We start from the raw sequence: 18,004 nt of genomic DNA on the forward strand, positions 1-18,004 counted from the left end.
GTATATAGCACATGCCACAAGTTCACAAGTTTGGTCGATTAGCTCTAGGGTTGGAGTTGGTGCACCCGAGCATACTTTTTGGTTTTCACACCATAGTTACAAGGAAATTATAACCAAAGTTGCACTTTGTGAGCCACGCCCATGTCTATCATAATAACAATATGGGAGGATATAAGACAACCTAATAATTTAATATAATAATTATGTGAGGAAAAACATATCAAATATGAAACTTTCCTTTTTCTTGCTATGAATATATGTGACTACCAAAGTGGGCTATATAAATCCTAGATCTAGCATCACTCCAATATTTGAGTTGTGTGAATGTTCTCATCATATTATTGTATCATATCGCATTTCAGATCTTTATAATGTCAACTTGATACTCTCAAATATCTAAACAAAGGTCAATGGAGGTCTATTTGGTTCTCATACAATCATTATTTGACTAAATTAATTGATCACGAAAAGTGCGGTGATCCATAATATAAATATATAAAATATGTACATCTCAAAATCATCATTACCACATCATTTTGGTGGGTTCGACAAGGGGGGTGTTATACCCTATTAGCAACAAAAAATATACACTCATTTTTTGATATGATTATATTTGCATGCTATATATACATATACTTACCATCGTTGCTGCATAACGAACTAAATTTGGCACTATTATACCACCAGGACCAAAAATGGAACTAGGACGTATACAACAAGTGAGAAGGCCACCATTTGTGTTCGCCCTCATTACTAGCTTCTCAGCTTTTGCCTTCGTATGTAAGTATGCGTTGGGAAACTAATTGCAAACAAACCACAATATAGTTAGCCAAAGCATATACTTCACCTAAAGTATGCAAACTTGTGTAAGCAGAGAAATGATAAAAGTGCTAACCAAATAAACAATTTTTGGATGGGCGAAATAAAAATTCTCAATGGTACCTACAGATGGACTGCATAAAAATAGGAATGATCAAATTTTAAAATGAGATACCATGCAAAAGGTGTGACCTATCTCTCTCTCTCTCTCTCTGTCTCTCATTTCTACTTTACCTCACAATAGTCGTTACATATATGATCTACAATCTATGGAGATTTTTTTGATATATCATAAATATACCAACAATTTGTGATTTTCAACTAGATGAAAATATTATGAATGAAGGAAATATCAACAGAAAATACTCATTTCTTTGACATGAAAGTGTCCTCACATAAATGAAATACTATTAGGAAATAAATCATACATACACATGAACATGGAAAGTTGTTAGCTGAACATTGTGTAAAACAACATAGAATATTTGAATAGTTGAATTTATGGAAAAATAATTTGTAGGTAAATAAGCTGTATAGACCAATGAATAGGGTTGGCTAGAATTTTTCTGAAAATAGCATCCCTAGGTATTTTGCAATGGTACCAAATTTTGTGTTGGTGGAGAAAATAAAAAACTTATAAATGAAATAAAAATAATAAAATACATTAAACTGTTGGAAATCTTTCCTAGAGGCAATAATATTGGAGTATTATTTATTTTGAGGTTTATAATTAATATTTAAATTATATACTATAAGTGATATGGTTCTCTCAAGGTTCAGAGGAAAACTAATGAGCACATGTAGGGTTGTAAACGGTAAAACACAGTTCCTAGTCTTTCCTCTAGAACTAGCTCAAGTGTTGCATGATGGTTATGTTTTCCTGGTCATGGGCATAGTTAAGTGTAACAACGATGCCGACAATATTGAAGGCACAATGTTGGAAGATCTCTTGTTGAATTGATCCAAGTTGTATGTTGTACTAAGAGGTGATATCGTCACAAGTGTATAGTCCATAACACGGGAAAGATAACATATGCAAAAAATCCTTAGATCATGAGATTATTGAGTCACTCCATATTAGCAATGCACCGTGGGTTGTTATAACGTCAACCATCATAAATGTAAGATGGGTGACTAGATAGCTAAAGTTTGGGATTTCGCTCCTCCAAAGACGGAGAGATATTCTTAGGCCCCTCTTAGTATGACAACACCAATCATCATTCAGCCACACACAACATGACTTGGTCACAGGGATCCTGAAACACGATAACCGGAAAGGAAAACAAACCCCATAACGAGGAGACTTCCATAGTGATCATGTGTTTGACTCACGGGATGGCGAAATATCTCACCTCAAGTTTTGTAAAGTACCACAGAGAAAAAGTAATATCATATTGTAGCTATAGGTTAACTCAATAAAGATTTGTGTGAGCATATGGGTAAATAGGGATATGTCCATGGTCCTCTTATTGATCATTGATTGCAAAGTATTTTAGTCATATCTATATACCGAACTTGGAGGGTTGCACGTTTAAGAGTTTATGATCTCTTGAGTACTATTGGAGTTAGGAGTTTGAGAAAATATTACCGAAAAGTTTGGACATAATAGAAATTGTTTCGAGAGACAACCATAATTGTTTTTGAAAATCAGACGCATTTCGGAGAAAACGAGGAAGCTGGAAAAAATCGATAGGACCTAATAATAATATAGGAGAGATTTTTTATTTACCGGGAGACCCCCCCCCCCCCCTTAGATTATTCAAGATGCCATGATCTTCCCAAATAGGATAAACTCTACTAGGGGGCAACTATATGGGCCTAGAGGCCTAATAAGGGTGGTTCCCCAATTGGATTGTGCCACAGGCTAGGGAGGATGGGAGTTCGAGGATGACTCGTCCTCCTTGCCCGACGCCCCAAGGGAGGAGTTCCCCTCATCGAAGTTGGCTAGCCCCCTCCTATATTAATACATATATGCAAGGGGCAACCCTATTCAGACACAAGTTTCTATTGCAACTTCGGGCTCCCTCTCCCTCTCCCTCTCCCTCTCCCTCCCTCCCTCTCTCTCTCTCTCTCGCTCCATCCCTCCATCCCTTCCTCTCTCCACCCTCCCACTCCTCCATCCCTCCCCCTCCCCCTCCCACTACCTCCCCCTCCTCCCTCCCTCCCTCCCTCTCCCTCTCCCTCTCCCTCTCCCTCTCCCTCTCCATCTCCCCCCCTCTCTCTCTCTCTCCAAAAAAGTACAAGAATGTTGCAAGGCTAATTTCCCTCTTATAGTTCTCCAAGATCAACACCTTTCATACTAAATAGCTAGGCATCGACAATGACAATCCGCGGATGAAGGAGTGGATGAAAAGGGCCAGCTATGGGAGGTATGTGTGCCAAAGAAGCATCTATCATTATACGTTGTTCATGAGATAAAAAGCATCTTTGTTTAGTTGGTAGAACCCACACCAATATCATATTGACTCTCTCTCATCCAATAAGAATTTTTATCTAGTAGCGTGCAAGAATGGACATGGCGGGTAAGATTTGAAAACGTTTGGCATCAACTCGACTGTACTTGCCAGGTCATTGTTGTCGGCATTGAGGTGTGAACTCTCTTTTTTATCATTTATTTATCACTAAATGATCTAACAAACAAATTAGGCGCGTACAATTTCTTTTCCTCCCACACGACCTACGCCTAGCTTTGGACAACGAAGCACTGCTGGATCGTTGATCTCGTACGTGTGGAATCCATAGAGATATTGTTATTTTTATATTTTTTTGAGGGACTGCTTGTGTGATGGTTTGAGGGACTTAACGATCTACACCAACTCTTCTTCCACCGCAAGTCAAATATGGCAACAACCTTATTTGACCTCGTATGCATGTTCATAGAGATCCTTGGATCTTGATCCATAGACCGATTTTTATGTTTCCTACTATGTTTCCCAACATAAATAAAATAAGGAAAGGAATTTATTAAAGAAAGTAAAAATAGGAAAATGGGAAAAGGGAAAATGTTACGAAAAGTGGTCTTACTAATCTGATTCTCCTCCTCTTTCTCTGTTTTCACAATATCACCCACAATAATTATTACCCTTGCCACAAATATTTGTAATGGTACCGCAAAAAAATATTTGTAAGGGAACAAGCCAGGAGCAAACTTCTTAGCTCCTCACTACCCCCCCCACACACACACACACATATCTTGCCCACCACGAGGGAAACACCTCTTTGTTCTTTGTCCCTTTCTAGTGATGCACTATATTTCTGTAGTCTTACCTAACAAAGTAACTCTTCGGTTGAGCACTCATATGATTCATGATTCACCCTAGTACTTGCTTCTCATAAAATATGGAACAAATTTGTATCTTGCTTAGAGAGGCATTTTTACCCCCAAGTGCATTGGGTCCCTGAATTTTCAAAACTAATAGTCATGTTTTAAAGTTAAAATTCGGAAGAAAAAACTCGCATGTACATCTTCATATGATGTACGTGCTTGTATTTTTTTTGTTAATAATTGGTTTCATTTGTGTGCTGCCTCACTAAGTTACTTATCAGAAACTATATACCTAAGAGAGTCATCCCCGCTAAGTTATTTATCTCGACATATAAGCATGCCACCACACCATGCAATTATGAATGGGATAAGGCCGCACATCAACATGCAAGCATGCACGGGAAAAGTCCCGCCACAACATTCAATCATGCATGACAAAATGTTTTCCATTGAGTTATTCTACTTATATCAATAAATATTGTTACAACTATACATAATAAAATCTAATAGGTCATATGTATTTTTATTTTTGTTTTCATGCTAACAACCTAAATTTTCATTAACCAATTCCTACAACACACGAGGTATCCTCTAGTTATGGCAACTTACTTACCGACATACTGAATGTTATTTTCCACCCATGCAAGACTTGCATGATACTATTAGTTACATGCTATCAACACAAATGTTTATTCTCTAGCTCTACATAACATGACAATGCCTAAAAACAAACAAATCCTTGCCTCAAACTATACATAGTCATTATGATAATTGTTTGTTGCTAACATGGTAACCCCTTACTATAAGAGTTTTCTATTTCTCTGCCCCTCAATGTTTGGTCTTCCTCAATTTCTCTGCCCCTCCCCCTCCCCCTCCCCCCCCCCTCCCTCCCCCTCCCTCTCCCTCCCCTCTCTCTCGCTCTCTTTCTCTCTCTCTCTCTCTCTACTTCTCCAAAAAAGTACAAGAATGTTGCAAGGCTAATTTCCCTCTTATAGTTCTCCAAGATCAACACCTTTCGTACTAAATAGCTAGGCATCGACAATGACAATCGGCGGATGAAGGAGTGGATGAAAAGGGCCAGCTATGGGAGGTATGTGTGCCAAAGAAGCATCTATCATTATACGTTGTTCACGAGATAAAAAGCTTCTTTGTTTAGTTGGTAGAACCCACGCCAATATCATATTGACTCTCTCTCATCCAATAAGAATTTTTATCTAGTAGCGTGCAAGAATGGACATGACGGGTAAGATTCGAAAACGTTTGGCATCAACTCGACTGTACTTGCCAGGTCATTGTTGTGTGTATTGAGGTGTGAACTCTCTTTTTTATCATTTATTTATCACTAAATGATCTAACAAACAAATTAGGCACGTACAATTTCTTTTCCTCCCACACGACCTACTCCTAGCTTTGGACAACGAAGCACTAGCACTGCTGGATCGTTGATCTCGTACGTGTGGAATCCGTAGAGAGATTGTTATTTTTTTTTTTTTTTGAGGATCGTTGATCTCGTACATGTGGAATCCGTAAAGAGATTGTTATTTTTATATTTTTTTGAGGGACTGCTTGTGTGATGGTTCGAGGGACTTAACGATCTACACAAACTCTTCTTCCACTTCAAGTCAAAATTGGCAACAACCTTATTTGACCTTGGATGCATGTTCATAGAGATCCTTGGATCTTGATCCATAGACCGGATTTTCTGTTTCCTACTATGTTTCCCAACATAAATAAAGTCAGAAAAGGAATTTATTAAAGAAAGTAAAAAAGTAGGAAAATGGGCAAAGGGAAAATGTTATGAAAAGTGGTCTTACTAATCTGATTCTCCTCCTCTTTCTCTGTTTTCACAATATCACCCACAATAATTATTACCCTTGCTACAAATATTTGTAATGGTACCGCAAAAAAATATTTGTAAGGGAACAAGGCAGGAACAAACTTCTTTGCTCCTCACTACCCCCCCCCCCCCACACACACACACACATATCTTGGCCACCACGAGGGCACCACCTCTTTGTTCTTTCTCCCTTTCTAGTGATGCACTATATTTTTGTAGTCTTACCTAACAAAGTAACTCTTCGTTTGAGCACGCATATGATTCATGATTCATCCTAGTACTTGCTTCTCATAAAATATGGAACAAATTTGTATCTTGCTTAGAGAGGCATTTTTACCCCCATGTGCATTGGGTCCCTGAATTTTCAAAACTAATAGTCGTGTTTTAAAGTTAAAATTCTGAAGAAAAAAACTCGCATGTACATCTTCATATGATCTACGTGCTTGTATTTTTTTTGTTAATAATTGGTTTCATTTGTGTGCTGCCTCACTAAGTTACTTATCAGAAACTATATACCTAAGAGAGTGATCCCCACTAAGTTATTTATCTCGACATATAAGCATGCCACCACACCATGCAAATATGAATGGGATAAGGCCGCACATCAACATGCAAGCATGCACGGGAAAAGTCCCGCCACAACATTCAATCATGCATGACAAAATGTTTTCCATTGAGTTATTCTACTTATATCAATAAATATTGTTACAACTATACATAATAAAATCTAATAGGTCATATGTATTTTTATTTTTGTTTTCATGCTAACAACCCAAATTTTCATTAACCAATTCCTACAACACATGAGGTATCCTCTAGTTATGGCAACTTACTTACCGACATACTAAATGTTATTTTCCACCCATGCAAGACTTGCATGATACTATTAGTTACATGCTATCAACACAAATGTTTATTCTCTAGCTCTACATAACATGACAATGCCTAAAAACAAACAAATCCTTGCCTGAAACTATACATAGTCATTAGTATAATTGTTTGTTGCTAACATGATAACCCCTTACTATAAGAGTTTTCTATTTCTCTGCCCCTCAATGTTTGGTCTTCCTCAATTTCTCTGCCCCTCCCCCTCCCCCTCCCCCCCCCCCTCCCTCCCCCTCCCTCTCCCTCCCCTCTCTCTCGCTCTCTTTCTCTCTCTCTCTCTCTACATCTCCAAAAAAGTACAAGAATGTTGCAAGGCTAATTTCCCTCTTATAGTTCTCCAAGATCAACACCTTTCGTACTAAATAGCTAGGCATCGACAATGACAATCGGCGGATGAAGGAGTGGATGAAAAGGGCCAGCTATGGGAGGTATGTGTGCCAAAGAAGCATCTATCATTATACGTTGTTCACGAGATAAAAAGCTTCTTTGTTTAGTTGGTAGAACCCACGCCAATATCATATTGACTCTCTCTCATCCAATAAGAATTTTTCTCTAGTAGCGTGCAAGAATGGACATGGCGGGTAAGATTTGAAAACGTTTGGCATCAACTCGACTGTACTTGCCAGGTCATTGTTGTGTGTATTGAGGTGTGAACTCTCTTTTTTATCATTTATTTATCACTAAATGATCTAACAAACAAATTAGGCACGTACAATTTCTTTTCCTCCCACACGACCTACTCCTAGCTTTGGACAACGAAGCACTGCTGGATCGTTGATCTCGTACGTGTGGAATCCGTAGAGAGATTGTTATTTTTATATTTTTTTGAGGATCGTTGATCTCGTACGTGTGGAATCCGTAAAGAGATTGTTATTTTTATATTTTTTTGAGGGACTGCTTGTGTGATGGTTCGAGGGACTTAACGATCTACACAAACTCTTCTTCCACTTCAAGTCAAAATTGGCAACAACCTTATTTGACCTTGGATGCATGTTCATAGAGATCCTTGGATCTTGATCCATAGACCGATTTTTCTGTTTCCTACTATGTTTCCCAACATAAATAAAATCAGAAAAGGAATTTATTAAAGAAAGTAAAAAATAGGAAAATGGGCAACGGGAAAATGTTACGAAAAGTGGTCTTACTAATCTGATTCTCCTCCTCTTTCTCTATTTTCACAATATCACCCACAATAATTATTACCCTTGCTACAAATATTTGTAATGGTACCGCAAAAAAATAATTGTAAGGGAACAAGCCAGGAACAAACTTCTTTGCTCGTCACTACCCCCCCCCCCCCCCCCACACACACACACACATATCTTGGCCACCACGAGGGCACCACCTCTTTGTTCTTTGTCCCTTTCTAGTGATGCACTATATTTTTGTAGTCTTACCTAACAAAGTAACTCTTCGTTTGAGCACGCATATGATTCATGATTCATCCTAGTACTTGCTTCTCATAAAATATGGAACAAATTTGTATCTTGCTTAGAGAGGCATTTTTACCCCCAAGTGCATTGGGTCCCTGAATTTATTTTCAAAACTAATAGTCATGTTTTAAAGTTAAAATTCTGAAGAAAAAAACTCGCATGTACATCTTCATATGATCTACGTGCTTGTATTTTTTTTGTTAATAATTGGTTTCATTTGTGTGCTGCCTCACTAAGTTACTTATCAAAAACTATATACCTAAGAGAGTGATCCCCACTAAGTTATTTATCTCGACATATAAGCATGCCACCACACCATGCAAATATGAATGGGATAAGGCCCCACATCAACATGCAAGCATGCACGGGAAAAGTCCCGCCACAACATTCAATCATGCATGACAAAATGTTTTCCATTGAGTTATTCTACTTATACTAATAAATATTATTACAACTATACATAATAAAATCTAATAGGTCATATGTATTTTTATTTTTGTTTTCATGCTAACAACCCAAATTTTCATTAACCAATTCCTACAGCAACACACGAGGTATCCTCTAGTTATGGCAACTTACTTACCGACATACTGAATGTTATTTTCCACACATGCAAGACTTGCATGATACTATTAGTTACATGCTATCAACACAAATGTTTATTCTCTAGCTCTACATAAGATGACAATGCCTAAAAACAAACAAATCCTTGCCTGAAACTATACATAGTCATTATGATAATTGTTTGTTGCTAACATGGTAACCCCTTACTATAAGGAGGTGTTTGGTTAGCGAAATTGTAACTTAATCCAATTACGATGGGAACGGATGCCGTTAGTTTGTGTTTGTTTGGCCACGGCTGTAATCCGATACCTGGTATCAGGTCCCATCGCTATACAAAAGTGATTACGCACCAAGTCGACCGTATTCGGATCCCGTTCCAATGAGCTGCTCAAAGGCACGACGTATAGAAAAGAGGGAGAGAGAGCAGCGGCAGCCGCCTTGTCAGGCATATCATCCGAGGTACATAGAGCAGGGAGATCCGATCGAATGGCGTGCATGCTCGAGCGCCGGCCGGCGGCGAGCGGACCAGGCAGTGGCACGCTTACTGCGGAAGAGCAGGGGTTGGCGGGAGCCATGACATCTGAACAACGACGCGCATGCTGGGGGAGATGGGCGGCCGGCGGCAGGCGGCGTGTGAGATCATAGCAGCGGCACGCATGCTCGGGGGCCGGCTAACAGTGCGCTTGCTTATGGGCCAACCGGCGGCGCACATGCTTATAGGACGCCCGGTGACAGCTGACAGGTATCCAATACCATTACCGGTACGAACCAAACAAGTAAGGAAGTAATTCAGTACAACTCCGAAAACTCTGTGATCTGATTACGTTAGCGTTGACATTACCGTTTCTCTAACCAAACACCTCCTAAGAGTTTTCTATTTCTCTGCCCCTCAATGCTTGGTCTTCCTCAATTTTTCCGACACGTCGTCCTCAATTTTTCCGACACCAACTAATTTTTCTCACTTTTCCCCTCCATTCCGCCATCTACCCTCACCAATGCCCAAACACGGGTTTCCTGCTGGTCAAGAGGGTTGACTGTTAGCCTCCGTGGTTAGGGACGAGTGGGACACACCATGCCATGTGGCGCTCTCAAAATTGGTCATGTTCATGGCTGCATGCATGAGTAATCACATCGTGGTCGGTGCTTTCACACACTTGCAGGGAGTATGCACCACGCGGTTCACCGTTTGGAGAGTTGCGTCGTCAGTGTGCCCGTCAAGCCCCTATTAATTGATTTTTTATAGTCGCGCATCACCGAATACCATACAATCCCCTCCCATTGCCACCGACAATCTCTCCGTCGTGCGCCTCCACCAAAACCTTGCCGCCTCCCCGCATCCATGGATGTAGCCGATGATTCTGTGCAGTGTGCATTCCCGGCATGCCGCACACAATCCAGGTCGACTAAGCGTGGCTCCTCACCTGCTGCAGCATCATGGTCCTGCCTAACATGCACTTGCCGGGAAGATGACACGTGAGCGTCAGGGGGCTTGCAATGGAGCATGTACCTACCATCGGGACGTCAGGAAGTTGCATGCAGTACGTGCTTTTTGGAAGAGCCTATCGCTGGAGGAGTTGTCGAATCCGGATTGTGTGCCAAGAAACCGACGATGGGAGGACAACACCTCCCTCGTCCAGCACTATGCCATCCACTACCTGGTGTCGCGCAACAACATCCACGAGAGGTATGCCTTTTGGGAAGGGCGAAACTTCGATGTTGTCATGGTCACATCCTCCGTGCAATTTGGCTTGGACGAGGACGACCAGGTTTCACCGCCGCAGTCCACACCCACATATGCAGGAGGAGGCAACGACAAGAGCACCAGTGAGGCCTCTGTGTTCCTAAGCTGGAACCGGGGACACCAGGGACGAGCTCTTCAGTGCGCGGTAGTGACCTGAGCATCCCAAAGTAGGGTCCGGGCATGAGCCCCCGTGGCAGCCCCATGCTAGTCCTAAAGCCCGAGCATGGGACGAGCTCGCAGGCCCCCCTCCTCGTGCCAAAGCCTGCGCCTGGGACGAACAAGGGGTGATGGTTAGCGAGCCCGGTGACCCTGCATACCTGGCGGGCCTCCTCCTGGCAATGTGTGAATCCACAAAGGGGCTGCAGTGCCACACTAAGAGCATCTCCAACCGCCGCGCGAAAAGGAACGCGCGCGGTAAACCGTCATTTTAACGCGCGCGGGACAGAATGGCGCGCTCCAGCGGCGGCGGGAAAACAGCGCGCGGTAACCGGTTCCGCGCGCGCGAAAAGGCGGCAGCTCGCGCGTCATTTTTGCCGCGCCGCTTCGCGCGCGCCTATAAAAAGCGCAGCGCTGCCGCTCCCTCGCGCCGCCACCGCTCCACTCTTTCTCTCTCTCTCTGCCTCTCGCGCCACCGCCGCTCCAGCGCGCCGCCACCGACGTGCCACCATGCCGCCGCGCCGCCGTTCTGCGTCCGGCTACCGCGGCGTCCGCGAGCGCCCCAACGGCGGGTTCTACGCCGAGATACGCTCCGGCGATCTCCGGCTTAGCCTCGGCACGTCCAACACGGCGCACGAGGCCGTCCACGCGTTCGACGCGGCGGCGTGGCGCCTAGGCAGGCCGCGCCGCCAAATGAACTTCCAGGACGTCTACACGCTCCAGCAGGCGTTAGACGTCGCCCCGCCGCCTCGTGTAAACTCCGCACAAGGCCGTGCGGAGCACACTGCGCGGCAGCGCCGCCTCCTCGTCGCCCAGGAGGACGAGCGGGTCATGGCGGAGTGGCGCCGGCGCCACCCGGAGGACGTCGCCTACGAGCAAGAATATTGGGCAAGGCGCCACGAGGAGGACACGCGCCGGCGCCGCGAGGAGCGGTTGGACAGGCGTCGGCGGAAGGCATTGGCGAGTGCGCAGGCCGACCTCGTCAATGCAGGCGGGAGCTCCTTCTTCACTGAAGAAGACGAGCGTTGGTTCGACATCTGGTTGTCAACCTCTGACGACACCAACGACGATGATGATGGTGCAGATGATTGGAGCGACTGAGATTTTAGTTTTTATGTTTTCGAACTATCTAGCACCGAATTATCTATCTATGTTTTCGAACTACCTATGAAGTTGCAATCTATGTAAAATAACTTTGTATGCTTTTTATTTGAATGCAATCTATTTAAAAAATGGTTTACGCGCGCTGCATTTTTAAGTGCTGCTGGAGCGGCGCGCGCGCTGCCTTATAGCGCGGCTGCTGGAGCATGCGCCTAACCCCGCGCTAAACCAGCCGAAGCGCGCGCGGCAAACGCATTTTTTGGACGAGGCGCGAAGCGCGGCTGTTGGAGATGCTCTAATGACCTGGTTGACACGCCGGGGCTGCAACATGCAGTTGTAGCCTCGGTGGAAGAAGTCAACATCAACCTCATGAGCAAGGACGATGACGACAAGCACGAGGTGGACCGGAAGGACGACGAGGACGGCTCCTTCAGCCTCGACAGAGGCTCCGACGTGGACGATGATGATTAGTAGATTATGTTTATGAATTAGTATTATTATGTCAGTAGCTATGTCTAGGGTTTATGACTTGAAGTGCTGATCACTCATACCAAATGGTTAGGAATTTGAATTTTTGTTGTCCCAAGTGGATCAACCACCAACATTAGAGCATATTTTTTTTCTAGTAAAAATTCAGGACCAAACTACATCCCACTTGTAGTTCAAATTTGAACAATTTTCGATAATTCACTATAAGTCCACTAAATAGATGGAATATAGTAGTAAATACTCTTAAATTATTGAAACTTGGTAAGTGGCCATCCAATGTGTCCTACTTTCGATGAAAAATTAGATGGCTCAATTTTCAAACTTATTTGAGACACTCCCTTCACACAAAAAAGTCATTCCTCGGACGAGCAAAATGGAAAATTATTTTATTATTAGAAATATATCCATAATTCTTATGGCAACATTGTTCATAATGGTAATACCGATAGATGTGCCAAATTTAGGCATGTTATCATGGACTATGCCATGGATTTGGCCATGACCATGGTCATATGCCTTGAAATCCATGCAAGTTCATACTAAATAGACCAATTTTGTTATGTTTTCTTCAAACTAGTTGTATTGCAAGTTTATGATTTTTCCCACAAACGAGGGCAGATAGTATGGATGAATACAAAGGCATTCCATTTTTTGAGGCTTTTGTCATTTTCTTTGAGTTTTTCCAAGTTGGGTCAAACTTGTAGTGTTGACCATTCATACCACATGGTTAGGAACTTGAACTATTTGTGTCCCAAGTGGATCAACCACTACGATTAAACATAAAATGTTTTTTTGTAAAAATCCATGACCAAACTACATCACACTTGTAGTTCAAATTTGAACTATTTCTAATAATGAAAGCCCAATTGCTCCCTAGGGTGGTATTGATAATTGATCACAACATATGCATCATTGGACTAATATGTTTATCCAAGTATATTTTAGAAAAGTTCAAAAGATGCATTGGCTAAAGTCTTGTGTGGAGATGCTCGTTGATGCAAGGAAGGAAAATAAGATTGGCTCAAGCATCAAGCTAGAAGACTCTTCATTCTATATTTGTGAGAATTCACTTTTGAGTCCATAGGAAAGCCAGTACTATTAAAAGGGGGTGAGGTATTAAAATGAACTGGTTGCTCAAGTGCTCAAAGTTAGCCACCAAAAATAATGAGTCATTTTCCCACATAATCTTTCTGCCCGAAGCCTCATACAAAAAATCGGTGCCAACAACTTTTCCATTTCGGCACTACCGGTTTTCATCTCAGACAGAACCCTAGCATAGCCACCAAATTGGTGCAACCGAAACCATATCGGTGCTACCGAGTTTAGATGACCAACTTTCTGTTCCCTCGGTATACAAAATTGGAATTTTCGAGTTTGAGTATCGGTGTCACCGAGTTGTGTCATCTGACCGTTAGCCATCTTTTTTGTGCCACCGAGTTGTGTATATCGGTTTCATCAAGCTTCATAAGTTCCTGCCTTTAGTACAAATTGGTACCACTGAGTTTATGACTTCGGTGTCACCGAGTTGCCCACTTTAGGTGTAATGGTTGGATTTTCGTTGCTGACTATAGAATCTCATCCACCCATCTCTCATTCGTGGGAGAAGCACTCAGAACACACACTTCATTGCCAGATCCATTTTCTAAGAGAGAGCCACCTACTCATATGTTGAGATCAAGATATTTCAATCCAACCATTTGAAACTTGATCTCTAGCCTCCCCAAACTTCTTTCCATCAAATCAATCTCTCCTACCCATACCTATTTTGTGAGAGAGTGATTTTGTGTTGAGGAGACTATCTTTTGAAGCACGAGAGCAAGGAGTTGATCGTTCTATCACATCTTTTACCTATTGGAGGGTGGTGCCTCCTAGATTGGTTAGGTGTCGCTTGGGAGCGTCCTACTTCGTGTTGTGAAGTTGAACCGAGATGTTTGTAAGGGCAGGAAGATTGCCTACTTCGTGAAGATCTACCATGAGTGAGGCTAGTCCTGTGTGGAATAGACAAGGCCGCTTCTACGTGGACCCCTTGTGGGTGGATCCCTCCATGGACTCTCGTAGCCGTTACCCTCTGTGGGTTGAAGTCTCCACTAACATGGAAGTATGATAGCGCCACCTATCGGAACCATGCCAAAACACGTCGTGTCAACCTCATGCATTTGATCTCCCTACCTTACTCATTTACTTTACACTTGCATGTTTTACATTCCGCTGCTATACTCTTAGAACTGCACGTGTAGGGTGTACTTGACTTGTCATAACACCCTAAACTTTCCCTCAACTAAAATTGGGAAAAGCAAAGTTTTTATCCTGTCAAGTAGTCTAATCACCCTCCCCCTCTAGACATACTTTCGATCCTACAAGTGGTATCAGAGCTTTGGTCTCCATTGCATTGGTTTCACAACATAGGAGAGTATGGCGTCTAGTGGAGGAAGTTATCACCGTAGAGGTCCATACTTTGATGGCATTAATTTTGCTAGTTGGAAGCATAAGATGAAAATGCATATTCTTGGTTTTAATCCTTCTGTATGGGATGTTATTCGTGTTGGTGTGCAAGGTGGTTTCCTCGAAGAAGGGCATGAACCAGATCGTGATGCGATAGGAAGAAGTGAAGATGTAGCAATTCATCGCACAAGCGTGTGACATCATCTTCAATTGTCTATGCCCCAAAGAATTCAACAAAATCAGCCGCCTTGAGAACGCAAAAGAAATTTCGGATACTTTTATCGATATGCATGAAGGTACTGATTGTGTGAGAGAATCTAAGTTGGATGTGTTTCAAAGTTAGCTTGATAAGTTCAAGATGAAGGGGTGGTGAAGGAGTCGTTGAAATGTACTCTAGGCTAGCTCTCATCACAAATGAGATTGCCGACTTAGGAAGCGAAGAGATGGCCGACAAATTCATCGTTAAGAAGATACTTAGAGATCTTGATGGAAAGCATGACACCGTGTGCACATTGATCCAAATGATGCCAAACTACAAAGATCTCAAGCCAAGTGAAGTCATTGGTAGGATTTTTGCTCATGAGATGTCACTCAAGGACAAAGATGAACTACGCAACAAGTCAAGCAATGCTTACAAAGCTTCAAGCAATGCTACCGCTACTTCAAAGGACAATGTTGCCACTGATGAAGAGATAAGACTCATGGTCATAAAATTCAACAAGTTCTACAATAGTAGAGGCAAAGAGAGAAGCTCAAGCTCAAGACATGGTGAGAAGCGTTCATCTAGTTGTGATCGAAACTGCTACAACTGTGGGAATCCCGGACACTACTCCAATGAGTGCTTGACTCCCTACAAATGAAGAGAAGAGTCACCTCGAAGAAGAAGCTCAAAGGATGAGTCACCTCGCAGAGAGAGATGGAGTAAAGATGATCGTTATGAACAAAGACACTCACGGAGAGGCAAGGAATCGGAGAAGACGAACAAATACACCAAGAGCATCTCTAGAAGAAGACATCAATCTCATGTTGATGAATGCGTTTCTGGCTCTGAGTCTAACAACCAATCCGAGAGAAGCTATCACTCCGACTCCGACTATAGTCAAGATGATGGTGTTGCCAGCATTGCACTCGTTTTCTCCAACTCCTACGACTTATTTAATTCACCAAATGAGGGGTTTCGAAACTGCTTCATGGCTAAAGGCTCCAAGGTATCACATCCCGAGTATCTTGATTTTGATAGTGATGAGGATGACTTGTTAGGAGAAGATGACTTGCTCTTTGATAAGACTAGTGATAACACTGAAAATGAACTTGCTAATTATCATGCAAGTCAAGAGAAGTCGAATGATGATGATAAGAAAGAGATTGAACGACTAACTAAAGAACTGAACACACTTAAGTTAGCTCATGAAACTACTCTAGAAGATCATAGAGAGCTTTAAAGAACTCATGAGAAGCTACGCTTCGAGAAGCAATCAATGATGATCTCCGAAAGAAGAGTTCTTCTTATCTAGCCAAACGACTAATATTGTCTACTTTTGTTCCTCAAGTTAAACCTAAGAACACTAGTAAAAAGGCAAGAAAATTTCTTCATCTAGTAACAACAATGTTAATGCTAAATATAATGATATTTTTGCTAGTAGCTCTCTTGGTTTCACTAATAATTCTCTTAGCCAAGTTACACTTGAGGAAGAAAATGATTTATTGAAAGGGATTAAAGAGAGAGGTGTCTTCAAAAGTCTTGCCGGGAGTAAGCAATTTGAGGAAATTGTGCACAAGCAAGGAGGACATCGGAAGAAGCAAGGTGTTGGCTACTTCAACGTCAACGAAGATGTTTGGGAAGAAGGTCCATATCACATTCCCAAGTTTGTTCCTCAAGAGGAGAAGTATGGTCCTACTCCTCCCAAGGGAACAAGCTCACGAGATAGCCTTCTACCACAAGACCACAAGGGAAAAGGAAGGCTTCAATAGGAGCTTAACTTATTTGAAGAGGAACCCCAAGTCAAGGTCAAGTGGATTCCCAAGGACACTACTAGAACTACCTCATCTAGTGCTACCACAACTCCAATGATTCCAATCAAGTTGATGTGGATCCCCAAGAGGAAGAACTAGAAAGTTCTTGATGGGTGACTCCGCCAATGAAATTCACTCTTATTCTCTTCGGCAAGAACTATATGCAATCAACCTCAACCATATGCATTAGTTCAAGGAGTCACACATTCCCTCAAAGTTAAGCAACGGACATGGTAATTGATGTATCTATGGACATCATCCCATGTGTATTTCACTCCATGTCCATAGATGTTCTTGTGTATGTTCCTTGTGATTTGGGACTAACCCATGTAGGTGAGAAGAGTAAGAAACAACATGGAGTGGTCCCAAGTCAAGATGATCTTCTTCAACATTGAGCATCCACCACTACTTCACCTACTTGAAGTCTTCTACGACAAAACCCAAGGTTAGTTTGTCCCTCTTAGGGGGGATGTCGTATCAAGGGGGAGCTTTGCTCTGAAATCTTGACTATAAGCATCTCCTAAGGATATGAACACATTAATGCTTTTATGTAAAAGTGGCAACCCCACTTGTGCTTAATCGATGAGTATGACCTATGATCAAGTATTCTTACGTGGATCATAAGTCAATATACTCATATATATATGACTTTGTCATCGCCCAAGTGCTTGATAGATACTAGAATGTCTGGGCATGTTCACCATGTTCTATCTGTCATCTTATTGTGTGAGCATGTTGGTCTGCATTTTTTTGCTCATTCGAGGACATCCAATTGTTGTTATTTGGCTCTTGATTTCTCTTTTGCCAATTGGATGGGCAAGAATGCCTAGGACCCTCCTCTAGATATCTATGCTTTCTTATCTCAAGTTTTATTCATGCTGCACCACCAAACTTGAACAAGCACTTCTCGATCCCTCTGTGTGAAGGAGCACTCGGAGTTTCGTCTCGACAAAGGCTGCACTCCAAAACCTCTTTGTGAATCTTGGTGCAACCAACCAAAAAATCACGGTTCCACCAAATTCCAAAGTTGATCTAGGTTTTTCATCTCGGCACCACCGAGATCACCAACTCAGTTACATCGAGTTTTCCTATCAACTGGAAGGAGTGGAACTCGGCGACACCGATTTTGTCATCTCGGTGACACCGATAGTGACGGGTATAAAGCTTTGCGGATTGAATGTTTAAAATCACTTCCTCAAACGTTTTGACCCTGAACCTTAATCTGTCGTGCAAAGTGTTGGAAATATGCCTTAGAGGCA

The 18,004-nt window shown here is 42.3% G+C and overlaps 1 protein-coding gene across 1 annotated transcript in view; it reads right to left on the bottom strand.

The window, feature by feature from the left end:
• The window catches only part of LOC123405390 (3beta-hydroxysteroid-dehydrogenase/decarboxylase-like), a 36,324-nt gene that overhangs the window by 2,826 nt on the left and 15,494 nt on the right, over window positions 1-18,004 (bottom strand). The window contains exon 4 of the mRNA XM_045099096.1: window positions 641-799. Coding sequence (XP_044955031.1) covers window positions 641-799 — 159 coding nt within the window. The remainder of the gene's footprint in view (window positions 1-640; window positions 800-18,004) is intronic.

Source organism: Hordeum vulgare, chromosome 6H (genome assembly GCF_904849725.1).
Source record: "Hordeum vulgare subsp. vulgare chromosome 6H, MorexV3_pseudomolecules_assembly, whole genome shotgun sequence".
Taxonomy (NCBI): Eukaryota; Viridiplantae; Streptophyta; class Magnoliopsida; order Poales; family Poaceae; genus Hordeum; species Hordeum vulgare.